The sequence below is a fragment of the Nicotiana tomentosiformis genome, chromosome 9, assembly GCF_000390325.3.
Source record: "Nicotiana tomentosiformis chromosome 9, ASM39032v3, whole genome shotgun sequence".
Taxonomy (NCBI): domain Eukaryota; kingdom Viridiplantae; phylum Streptophyta; class Magnoliopsida; order Solanales; family Solanaceae; genus Nicotiana; species Nicotiana tomentosiformis.
The window spans coordinates 84,580,711-84,593,937 of record NC_090820.1 but is presented as its reverse complement, the minus strand read 5'-3'; the positions used below and the strand labels follow the sequence as shown (position 1 = coordinate 84,593,937).

The following is a 13,227-nucleotide window of genomic DNA, read 5'->3' as shown; positions in this document are numbered from 1 at the left end:
CATAATCAAGTTATATTTAAAATTATAGTGTGACGATTATAATATAAGAATTAATATATTAACTTCATTATTTAGTGAATATATTTTCGGTAGCTATTTCGTTCATTATTTTAAGAATGAATATTATACTTGGTATAATCTAAAACATATATTTGATTTTACATTAAATAAATTTCGATAAACATTATTTTAATTTTAATGTTGGTGATCTTAAAGGACTATGTGAATGTGAAGAATAGTATTCTGCCCAAGATGCTCTCAACCTTAGAGCTTTGTCTATTATATATAATGTTATACAAAGTACAATGTATCAAGTCAACAAAGACTCTACCTAGAGTACAAGGTTATATAAACAAGGACTCTTTAGAATACAAAGTGTAAGATTAAAGGAATTCTACCTATTCTATATGCACTAATACACCCCATCAAACTGGACGGACGGATAACGGACAGATTGTCCCGAAGAAAACAAAAGCGAGATAAAGGCAGGCCCTTTGTAAAGATATCTGCTAACTGGAAATGTGTCAGAATATATTGAACTATAAGATCTCCTTGTGCAATCTTATCATACACAAAATGAAAATCAACAACAATGTGTTTCGAGCGATCATGAAAAATTATATTACGGGTCATTTAAGTTGAACTGATGTGGTCGCACAATACACAAATTGGTTCATGAAGAAAGATACCAAACTCACAAAGATCGTGACGAATCTAACAAGTCTCAGCAACAGTGTATGTAATAGCCCGGTACTCAGCTTCTTTAGACAATTTTGAAACTGCTGGTTGCTTCTTTGCATGCCAAGAGATAAAATTAGTTCCTAGGAACACAGCAAAACTTGTAGTAGAACGGTGACTATCAGGACAACCAGCCCAATCAACATCCGAGTAGGCAATAACCATAGAAGTCATAGATAGGGCACGCAAAGTCAGTCCATAAGTCAGAGTACCCTGCAAGTACCTGAAAATACGCTTGACACAATGCATGTAAGCGGTACAGGGAGCATGTATAAATTGAGAGACAACATTTACCGCATAGGCAATATCTAGACGAGTCATTGTCAAATATTGAAGAGCACCAGCCATGCTCCTATGTTCACTAGGATCTGAAAGTAACTCACCGTCCATCAGAGAAATAGAAGTACGAGAAGCAAGGGGAGTATGCAATGGTTTGCATGTGTGCATATGAAATTTAAGTAATAAATCAACAATGTGCTTTTGCTGAGACAGGTGAAGACCGTGAGATGTAGGAACTGCTTGAATACTAAGAAAACAATGGAGATTGCCTAAGTCCTTCATAGCAAACTGATGAGATAGACGAGAAATGAATTGATCAAGAAGACCATTATGACTATCTGTGAGAATGATATCATCGATGTAGAGTAATAGAATAAGGAAATGATAAGAAGATCAATAAATAAATATTAAACTATCAGATTTGCTGCAAGCAAAACCATGAGAAATAAGAAATGCACTGAAGCGATGAAACCATGCCCTGGGAGCTTGTTTCAAGCCATAGATGTCTTTGGTTAGCTTGCAAACATGATTAGGATAGTGGGGATGAATAAAACCTGTAGGCTTCTTCATGTAGACCTCCTCAGTAAGAACCCCATGCAAAAATATATTTTTAACATCTAGCTGATAAATTTGCCAAAAAAAAAGAGACAGCAAGGGAAAGAACAATTCTCGCAGTTGTCGCACGAACAACAGGGCTAAATTTCTCATGATAATCTATGCCAGGCTTTTGATGAAAACCTTATGCTACAAGGCGAGCCTTGTATTGCTCAATAGACCCATCTAAATTATATTTTATGTGATATACCCATTTGCAACCGACTAAGTTCATGTTAGGGGTAAAAGGAACAAGGATCCAAGTAATATTCTCCAAAAGGGCATTAAATTCATCTGCCATTGCTTGTTGCCACTTTAAATTTTTCACAGTTTGAGAAAAGCAAGAAAGCTCATGTTCATGGACATTAGCACTCAAAGAAAATTATTTCTTTGGCTTAGAAATACTAGACTTAGATCGAGTTTGCATTGGATGTTGGGAAGGGGTAGATGACGAAGTTGAGGAATTAGTAATAGGTAATGAGGTAGACAAAGATGGTGAAGAATCTATAGGTAATAACTCACTAAGGCTAGGTACGAGTGAAAAAGTCTCTACAACAGAGATCTGATAACTTGTGGAATCTATAGTTCTAGAGGATAAAGGTTGAGACACATGAGAAGTATCATGTAAAGAATAGAACAATGGTAGACACAGAAGATTGAAGCTGTGGCGGTGGACTCCTACGATTTAGAGCCGACATGACAACAAGATGATTAGAATTAGAGGATGAAGGGGAGACAACAGTAGGAGAAATAGACAACTCAAAATATGGAAAAACTAGTTCATGAAATATTACATGTTGACTAACATATACACGACCAGATTTCGGATCTAAATAATGGTATCCCTTATAATCAGATGCATAGTCAAGGAAGACACATCTAACTGAACGAGGTGTAAGCTTATGAAAAACTCGAGCAGACAAATTGGGAAAGCATTCACAGCCAAAAACTCGGAGAAAGTTGTAATCTGAAAGTCTATGAAAAAATTTCTCAAAGGGAGAAAGGCCATGTAAAATAGGCGTAGGTAACCTGTTAATGGTAAAAACAACATAAAAGGCTGCATCAACCCAAAATTGAAATGGGAGAGTAGCATCTGTTATAATTGTGTGTACCATTTCAATAATGTGTCGATGTTTCCGTTCAGCAACCCCATTTTGTTGTGTAGTGTCCGGATACAACTTACGAAAAGAAATGCCAGAATTAGTAAAATGTGAAAGCATGGCCTTGTTGTCAAACTCGCCTCCTCCATCACTTTGAATTTTTTTTATTGTAGTGTAAAGCAAATTTTCCACCAGCTTTTGAAAAGCACAAAAATGAGTAAAAACTTCTTATTTATTTTTCATTGTATAGAGCCATGTAAATCGAGATTGCCAAACATCTGAGTGAATAATATCCAAAGGAAAAGAACTACAATGTTCCACTAGTTTGAATGATAAACGATGAGACTTTCCTAGACGACAAGAGACACATTCATTACTAAATGAATTTGACAAACTAATAGCATTATTGTTCCTAAGAGTAGTGATGTGTGGCTATAATTCATGGTTTAGTATACTATTCGCCTTATATTTTATACGCTTTAATGATAAATTATACTTTATTTGCTCGTAATGAAGGATATTTTATGTGTAGGTGAATTGGAGATGAAAGTAGAGAAAAAGGGATAAATAAAAGTCGAAAGCGTGCTCGGGGGCAGTTGAAAAGGAGAAGCTGGCGAAGCCAGGCCTACACCAGGCGTTATACCTGGCAAAGCCAGGCCTAGAGCAGGCCTTATACCTGGCGACGCCAGGCATGTAGTAGGCGATAGACCTGGCGAGGTGAGGTAGAAGCGAGATTGACCAGGCTTTATACCTGGCGACGCCAGGCCTGGGGCGAGGTCTACCAGGTGTTAAGCCTCGCGAGGCCAGGTCTGGGCATGCACAGTCCGAGTTTTGAAGACTTATTTCGTCTCCGAGTTTGACTAGGACTTTGCCTACACGTTTAAGTCTTTTCGTACATATATAAATAGACCTAAAAATGCCACTTTGGAAGATTTTTGAAATCGGAGGCAAGAATAGCTTGTGGAATCACCCGTTGAGAGTTAGAATCATTGATTTCTACATCCTTTTATCTTTACTCTGTACTTTAATTATGCAAAATATTTGGGATATTATTGCTATGAGTATGAATACATAAATTCCTAATCTAAGGTTTTGATGGAACCTATTGAAGGATGATTTTCTTGTTACGTTAATATAAATTTACCGTAGTATTTTCTCTATTTGTTCAACTATATTATTCATGTGGTTGATTGAAGGGCCCTCAATTAGATGTGCCTATTTAGTATGTATTACTCGGGAGAAAGTGCATATTTAGGTATTTGTTGAACAACATCACTCCTAACGTATATGAGGGATCAATACGAAGGGTTTAAAGGTGCGATTAGGGATAATGAAACCTTGGTGCGATCAGAGTGAGCCGTACTTAATGCCAGCTAGCGTAATTCGGGAGAATATGTCTAGTAACTTATGGTAATTACTCGGGAGAGAGTTACGACAGTCATAGTGCTCATGATCGATAGAGAAAACTTAGGCAAATTTACAAAAAATATAGCGGAAAAGATTCCAACAATAGAGGGAATCACAACCTTAGATCTTTCCAATTCTTGTTTACAAACCATTCGTAGTTATTCATTTGTTAGTGCATTTTCATTACGTAATATTTAGTTAATGAACATCCAAATTATTATTCAAATATTTCTGAAGATTGATTGCGTGAATTTGTGAGGGTCTAGCAGTTGTGGTTGATAGGTTAATTCCCTATGGGATTTGACTCCGGACTTATTAGCCGGAATATATTTGCGACGACCGATTGTCCTTTTTATAAGGTATAGTTGGACGCGATCAAAATTTGGCCCTATTGCCGGAGAATTAACGGTGTTATTAATTGCATCTAAAAGAAGTGCTATAATTCTTATTGTAGTCAATTTTCTTCATTCTAAATCAAATACATTGAAATTCTAATGTTTGTAGTCTTGGGTGTTACAGGTGCATGCCTAGGAACTCCTCAAGAACTGGTGAGCTGCTCGAAGCATTATCAGATCCTGAGAAAGTTTTCAAGGCACTAAATCGTGCAAATAAGAAAAGCAAACAACAACAAAACTTGACAGAACAAATCGAGCCAGACATGGATGACAGAATAGAAAATCCAATCAACAACAGAAACAATGCGGATGAACCAAACAATCAGGGTGTGGTGCCTCTTGTACCAGAAGCAGTATTATATGATTGGGCACAAACCACTGCCGACAATCTGGTAACCACAATTGCAGTCCCTTAAATACAAGCGGAATCATTTCAAATCACAAACAACATGCTACATTTGTTGCAGAACAAGGGACTGTTCTCAGGGTCACACATTGAAGATCCTCAGCAGTATCTGAAGAATTTCCTATCGATATGTATCACGCAAAGGCAACCTAACGTGACACCGGATGCAATAAAGTTGTTATTGTTCCCATTCTCGTTGACACGAGATGCTCAGACTTGGCTTAATTCACTCTCCATAAACTCCATCACTACCTGGAAGGAATTAGTCAAGCAATTTATGAACAAATTTTACCCACCTAATAAAACTGCCCAACAGATTGATGATATATTGAGCTATAGGCAGAGACCAACAGAATCACTACAAGAAACATAGGATAGGTTCAAGGGTATGCTGGTTAAGTGTCCACATCATGGCATTCCAGATCAGATGTTGGGGCAGAGATTCTACGTGGGACTGGCTGACGGCTTAAAGGCCAATGTTGATGCTTCAGCAGGTGGAGCATTTTTGAGTAAAACATTTGAAGAATACAATATCCTACTTGATAAAATGGCCCAAAACTCAGGATGGATGACAAGAGCCTTTACGATCACTCCGGTTGTTCACTCAGTGGCTTTGGACCCAAACAACTCCATAGCTGGGAATATGGCCACTCTAATGACACAAATGAGTATCCTCACCAAGAAGATTGATGAATCAGGCAAGAAGCAACAGGTTCACATAGTTGACGCAACTAATGGGGGTTTATGTACACCATGCATTAATCAACCATATGTTTGCTCGTAGAGTGCGGAAGGTGACAACCAGCACTATCAAGAAGATATGAATTATGTAGCCAACTATGGGGGGACAGAGGCAAGTTGGTCAGAATTGGGGTCAACAGAATCAACAATATAGACCAGCGCAGCAGAAGTACAATAACAATAACAATCCCGGAGCTACGCGACCACTGGGTCAAGTTGTGCCTTACCAAAGGCAACAGGGTTACAACCAGCAAAACCAGCAGCTGACTTATCAACAACCTCAACAATAACAGATTATGAGACAAGATGATGGTTTCACTGAACTTAAGGGAATGCTGCAACAAGTGATTGGGTCCACGGGAAAAATGCAACAGAGAGTAGACTCACATGAATCAGCGATAAAGGGCATTGAGATTTAATTAGGACAGCTTTCTATGGCTCTAAATAATCGTCCCCAAGGGACGTTACCTGCAGACACACAAGTCAATCCAAAAGAACAGGGCCTGAAACAGCCTATGGCAGTGAGTCTACGAAATGGTAGAGACCTACATTTGGAGCAAGATATGGCTCGTGAAAGCCGACTTACTGAAACACTTATGCCAGTACCCATTGAGATAGACGATTCAACAGGGTTGACAGAGGTGACGGTATAACATGCACAAGAGAGCACAAGCAAAGAAAAAGAGGTTGCGAAGGAGACTGAGGTAGCACAAGAAACGTCAGTAGAAGCAGTGCCTGAGCAGGTTCAAAATTAAATCACAGGAAAGAAGCGGCCTCCAGCACCTTTCCCCCAGAGATTGGCCAAATATCAAAAAGATGAGCAGTAGAAGAAATTCTTGGAGATGTTGAAACAAATTCAGGTTAACATTCCATTGATTCACGCCTTAAAGGAAATACTTGGTTATGCAAAAATGATGAAGGACTTGATGTCTCGTAAGTTCGACTTTCAAGACTTGGCCACAGTTACATTGACTCAGACATGTAGTGTTGTTGTGACGAGACCCATAACTGAGAAGTTATCTGATCCAGGGAGTTTCACAATCCCATGCACAATTGGCAACTATGCATTTGCTAAGGCACTTTGTGATTTGGGGGCAAGCATAAACTTGATGCCTTTGGCTATCTGTAAAAGGTTAGGCATTGGAAGAGCTAGACCCACGTCCATGTTACTAAAGTTGGCCGATAGGACAGTGAAGAGGCCCTCTGGTATCCTTGATGATGTATTAGTAAAGGTTGGGAAGTTTGTGTTCCCAGCAGATTTTGTCATTCTAGACTACCGGGTTGACGAGAAGATTCCCATAATTTTGGGAAGACCATTCTTGGCCACTAGGAGAGCTTTAATCGACTGTGAGACTGGAGAGCTCAAAATGAGACTAAATGATGAAGAAATAACATTCAACATGCAGAAATCTATGCGGCGACCAAGTGAAATTGCTAACTGCTCTCTAATAGAAGTCGTGGATGTAATTTTAGAGAAGGAAGATGAAACCTTGAATGCTAAAGACCCTCTAGCAGCTTGTCTCATGAACTTAGATGAAGTAAATGGAGAGGATTTGGTGGAATGGGTACTGGCTCTTGAAGTCCAAGGGTTTTGGAAAAGAGAGCTCGAATTTGAGCCTTTGCACTTAGAAGAAAGAAAAATTCCTCCAGCTAAGCCATCGATAGAAGAGCCACCAAAAGTTGGAGCTAAAGCCGCTACCACCTCACCTCAGGTATGCTTTCTTGGGACCTAGTTCAACTTTACCTGTTATTATCTCATCTGGTTTGTTAGATGTGCAGAAAAAACAGCTTTTGCAGGTATTGAGTGAGTGCAAAACTGCAATTGGTTAGACCATCGCAGACATTACGGGTATCAGCCTGGCCTTCTGTATGCATAAGACTCTACTGGAAGATGGACACAAACCTTCCAGAGAATATCAAAGAAGGTTGAACCCTAACATGAAGGAAGTTGTGAAAAAGGAGGTGATAAAGTGGTTAGATGTGGGAATCATCTTCCCCATCTCCGACAGCAACTGGATCAGCCCAGTCCAATGTGTGCCTAAGAAAGGTGGGATGACTATAGTGCAAAACGAGAACAATGAGTTTATCTCAACAAGAACAGTCACGGGATGGCGAATTTGTATGGACTACAGAATATTGAACAAAGCCACCCGAAAAGACCATTTTCCCTTGTTGTTCATTGATCAAATGCTAGATAGATTAGCAGGGAAGTCCCACTTTTGCTTTCTAGATGGATACTCGGGGTATAATCAAATCTCTATTGCCCCAGAATATAGAGAGAAAACATCATTCACTTGTCCATATGGCATCTATGCCTTTCGGAGAATGTCGTTTGGTCTATGCAATACACCCGCCACATTTCAAAGGTGCATGATGGCCATCTTCACTTATATGGTTGAGGATATCATGGAGGTCTTTATGGATAATTTCTCGGTGGTGGGATACTCATTCGATTATTGCCTAAGGAATTTGAAAAGAGTGTTGAAAAGATATGTCGAGACGAATCTAGTACTCAACTGGAAAAAGTGTTATTTCATGGAACAAGAAAGTATAGTCTTGGGGCACCTAGTGTCGAGTAGGGACATTGAGGTAGATCGTGCCAAAGTTGATGTGATCGAAAAGCTTCCACCACCCACGTCCGTCAAAGCAATAAGAAGTTTCCTGGGCCACGCCGGCTTCTATAGAAGATTTATAAAAGATTTTTTTCAAAATTGCTAACCCCTTGTGTAAATTGCTTGAAAAAGATCACCCTTTTGTGTTTTCTGATGATTGCAGGGTAGCTTTTGAGGAATTAAAGAAGAGGCTGGTGAAAACATCCATCATAGTTGTACCTGACTGGGAGCAATCGTTTGAGCTGATATGTGACGTAAGTGACTATGCTGTGGGAGCAGTGCTTGGACAGCACAAAGACAAAGTCATGCATCCAATATATTTCGCTAGTAGAACTTTGAGTGGTGCCCAACTAAATTACACGGTGACCGAGAAGGAGATGCTAGCAGTGGTGTTCGTATTTGACAAATTTAGATCATACCTGATAGGCTCTAAGGTAATTGTTTATAATGACCATGGTGCTCTCAGGTACTTAATTGATAAGAAGAATTCAAAGTCGCGCATGATTCGGTGGGTGCTACTACTGCAAGAATTTGACTTGGAAATCTGTGACCAAAAGGGAACGGAGAACCAAGTAGATGATCACTTGTCCAGGCTGGAAGGAGCCGAGAAAAAGGTTGAAGTGGAAGATATTGTGAAGACCTTCCGAGATGAACAACTACTAGCCACGAGTCTTGAGGTAGCGCCATGGTATGCAGACATTGCAAACTACCTGGCAAGCGGTATTGTCCCCTATGACCTTTCTTCTGTTCAAAAGAAAAAGTTCTTTCGCGACTGTCGCATGTATTATTGGGATGAGCCTTATCTGTTCAAGATTTGTATTAATAACATGATCCGGAGATGTATCCCCGAGATGGACCAATCTTCTATTTTGCAGGCGTGTCACGCGTCACCATATGGTGGCTATTTCGAGGGAGTAAGGACAGCTTCGAAAGTCTTGTAGTCGGGTTTCTACTAGCCGACATTGTTCAAAGATGCACACTTATGGGTGAAAGGTTGTAATGAATGCCAACGAATCGGGAATATTTCCTGCCGACATGAGATGACTATGAACCCAATTCAGGAGGTAGAAGTGTTTGATGTATGGGGAACCGATTTCATGGGGCCTTTCGTCAGCTCATATGGCAAAAAGTACATACTCATAGTTGTGGACTACGTGTCCAAATGGGTGGAAGCTGCAACGCTCCCTACAAATGATGCAAAAGGGATAATTGGTTTTTTGAGAAATAATATATTCACCCGATTTGGCACTCCAAGGGCAATAATCAGTGACGGAGGCACTCATTTTTGTAATCGAACCTTTGCAAAGTTGTTAGAAAAGTATGATGTACGCCACAAGGTCGCCACCCCATACCATCCACAAACGAGTGGGCAAGTGGAAGTTTCGAACAGAGAGATAAAGAGCGTTTTAACAAAGACTGTGAATGCTACAAGAACGGATTGGGCGAGAAAACAGAGTACAATGTATCAAGTCAACAAGGACTCTACCTAGAGTATAAGGTTATGTAAACAAGGACTTTTTAGAGTACAAAGTGTAAGACTAAAGGAATTCTACCTATTCTATGTGCACTAATAGTGAAAACAGTTTTGAAAAAAAGATATCTTTACCTTTTAATTATTTATCCCATAATTAGCCAATCTCGAAATTATTATCTCACATGTAATATGGTACAAAAATAATATCGAAATTATAGGATAAATAATCACCAGATTACTCACAATCGAAATAAAAAATTTCAATCAAACACAAAAAACTAATCCTACATTTTATCGCAAGACTAATATTTTTTTCTCTCGTACCAATAACCCCTTTAAATATTTTGGAGCCTATTCATGGCCTAAGAATTGCCCAAACAAAAAAGGAGGAACTAAACCAATGAACAATCTGATAGTATTTGTCAAGTTGTAAGTCTTGTTTAAGTCAACATGCAGTCAACTTCATCATCCTTCTATTTGCGCATTCATTTCCATCTGTATAATAATTGTCCTCTTCTCTTCACTCACTCACTCTTCTCCATGGCAAATCTTCTTTCATTTTTCACCTTTTCACTTCTCTCCCTTCTCTCTTTACCTTCCTATTCCATGTCCTCATCAGCTAATAACACTTCCCCTAAAAAATTCTTCATCAACTGTGGTTCAGATTCCAGCGTTCCGGCCGGAGTGACCACTTTTTCCGGCGACCTGAACTCCGACTCCGTCACCTTCTCCGGCCACAGTAGCTCTGCTAAGGGCTCCATTTCGTCAGGTTTAGCTGCCATCTACGAAACTGCCAGAATTTTCAGACAAGATTCTTCATATGAACTTGAAACAGAGGAAACTGGTGTTTACATAGTAAGACTTCATTTCTTTCCTTTTTCTTATCTTTTTAATGCGAAGTTCGACATTTTGGCATCTGGGTATTTGCTATTGTCTAATTTCACTGTCCCAAGAAACGTAACTTCTCCTGTCATCAAAGAGTTTTTACTCCCTGTGAAAGATTCAAAGTTGAAAATTAGCTTTAAACCTCAAGAATCATCTTTTGCCTTTGTAAATGCTATAGAAGCATTTATTACTCCTCCAGATTTCATTCCTGAGTCTGCTACTCATGTCACTCGTCAAGGAAATAGCAATATTAGTAATAAGGATTTGTCCTTGAGTGCTTTAACTGTAATTCATAGGATCAATGTTGGTGGTTCAGTAATTACGCCCGAAAATGATACGATGAGGAGATATTGGTTGCCTGATGATGCTTACTTGTTTATCAAAGAATCAGCAAAGAACCATCCAATGTTTAGTGATAGCCTTAACTATGATACAGAAAGCGGGGCTAGTCCATATGATGCTCCTGACTTTGTTTATAAAACTGCCAAAGAAATGAATATAGTTGTTGAGAGAAAAGATAACAACTTGTTTAATATAACTTGGCATTTTGAAGTGAATAAGAATGGTATATTTTTCGTGCGTCTACACTTCTGTGACATCATTAGTAAAGAAAGGAATGAAACGGTTTTCAATGTCTATATGAATGGTGTATTTGGACAGCCAATTAGGCCATATGATATAGTTCCACAATTGGCAGCTCCTTTCTATGTTGATTTTGTAGTGGATTCAGATGGTTCTGGTTTTATGAATATCTCTGTTGGACCCCGGAGCGACTCACGTACTCCAAATGCTTTTCTAAATGGAGTAGAAATCCTGCAGCTGAATAACGAACGGGGATCTTTTCCAGATGGAAATGGACAGACCAAGAATCGTCGTTTGTTGATAATCGTTGGTGCTACCGTTGGTGGTGTGGTTGCGGTTCTCATCTTAGTTTCTGCAGTGGTTATCTTGTTTTGTTTGAAATCAAGAAAAGCAAAACCTGTTGAGAGTGTTGATTGGCAAGTTGTGAATGCTAATGGAACAAGTTCACAAAGCAGAACTACTGTAAGAACTTCTCCAATTGGTAGCACTACTCCTGATATGAATCTTGGGTTAAAGATACCTTTGGCTGAGATTGTTTATGCTACGAATAACTTTGATCCCAAATTTATGATTGGTGTGGGTGGTTTTGGGAAAGTTTACAAAGGAACTTTACAAGATGGTGTTAAAGTGGCCGTGAAAAGAAGTGAGCCTGGACATGGCCAGGGTCTTATGGAATTCCAAAATGAGATAATGGTCTTGTCCAAGATTCGTCATCAACGTCTCGTTTCATTGATCGGATACTGTGATGAACGAGACGAGATGATACTTGTGTATGAATTCATGGAGAAGGGAACTTTGAGAGAGCATTTGTACAGTTCGAATGAAGACCTTGGTAAATCATCTTCAAAGTCAGAATTATCTTGGGATCAAAGGCTTGAAATTTGTATAGGTGCAGCTGAAGGTTTACAGTATCTTCACAGTGGTTTAAATGGTCCAATCATTCATAGGGATATTAAGTCGACGAACATCCTTCTTGATGAACATTATGTTGCCAAAGTTGCTGATTTTGGTCTATCGAAGTCAGGTCCTCCTGATCTAACACATATTAGTACCGATATCAAGGGTAGCTTCGGTTATCTTGATCCTGAATACCTAAAATGCATGCTACTCACTCAAAAATCTGATGTTTACTCTTTTGGAGTTGTACTTCTTGAAGTGCTTTGTGCTAGACCAGCTGTTAACACTCAGCTTCCGAGGGATCAAGTAAACATAGCTGAATGGGGACTTTCTTGGCAAAGAGAAAACCAGCTAGAAAAGATAATTGATCCATTGCTTGTAGGTAAAATTAAGCCAAACTCGTTGAGAAAATTCGGGGAAACAATAGAGAAATGCCTACAAGAATATGGGACGGATAGGCCTAATATGGTGGATGTGTTGTGGGACTTGAAATATGCTCTACAGCTTCAAAACTCTGCAATAATACCCCAAGAATTTAATGAAGATAGCACCACAGATGTTTCGTGGCAGTTGGCATTGCCCGGTATTCATCGCTTACCTTCTATAAATGTAAGCACAAGTATTGCCAGTGCCAGTGAGAGTGAGGTTTTTTCGCAATTGGTGATCGATGAAGCCAGATGAATTTTGGCCTTAGCATATGTTAGCTCAGTTCATTCTGTTGTAAGTCTGTCTTCTTCTGCTTCCTTTTGGTTAAGGCAATTTTTTACATCATATGCCAAAACCTTGTTGCAACTGTATTCCTGAGTAATAGTCAGGGTTCATTTTTCTTTATTGGATAACAGGTAAATGCCTCAAGCAATATCTGTAATAATAGTATATGACATATTTTCTGCTTATAAAAAATGTGGTGCTATATAGGGTGTGTTTGGTACGAAAGAAGTATTTTCCAGAAGAAAGTGTCTCACTACTCGATACTCTCCAAAATTTAGAACTATTTCAAATAGGCTAATGGAGAAAAAAATAAGTAAAGAAAGTCATTTTTTCCCTTTTAATGAAAAACAATATTTTGGTGCTTGGCAGCCAAAAAGACTTATTTTCTGGAAAATACTTTTCGTCA

At 39.0% G+C, this 13,227-nt stretch overlaps 3 protein-coding genes across 3 annotated transcripts; 2 read left to right on the top strand and 1 right to left on the bottom strand.

Moving 5' to 3' along the window:
• Positions 1–714: 714 nt before the first annotated feature.
• LOC138899117 (uncharacterized mitochondrial protein AtMg00810-like) lies at positions 715–1,912 on the bottom strand. The gene is made up of 3 exons (XM_070185237.1): positions 1,823–1,912; positions 1,455–1,638; positions 715–1,355 (listed from the first exon to the last, which is right to left on the bottom strand). Exons 1-3 carry the CDS (start codon positions 1,910–1,912, stop codon positions 715–717), a joined length of 915 nt encoding a protein of 304 aa, XP_070041338.1.
• A 7,400-nt stretch (positions 1,913–9,312) lies between these two features.
• LOC138899116 (uncharacterized) lies at positions 9,313–9,762 on the top strand. Its single transcript, XM_070185236.1, has one exon. It carries the CDS (start codon positions 9,313–9,315, stop codon positions 9,760–9,762), a length of 450 nt encoding a protein of 149 aa, XP_070041337.1.
• A 413-nt stretch (positions 9,763–10,175) lies between these two features.
• Positions 10,176–12,965, top strand: LOC104091173 (probable receptor-like protein kinase At2g23200). Its single transcript, XM_009596451.4, has one exon. The coding sequence runs from the start codon at positions 10,197–10,199 to the stop codon at positions 12,789–12,791; it is 2,595 nt and encodes an 864-aa protein (XP_009594746.1). The 5' UTR covers positions 10,176–10,196; the 3' UTR covers positions 12,792–12,965.
• The last annotated feature ends 262 nt before the right edge of the window (positions 12,966–13,227 follow it).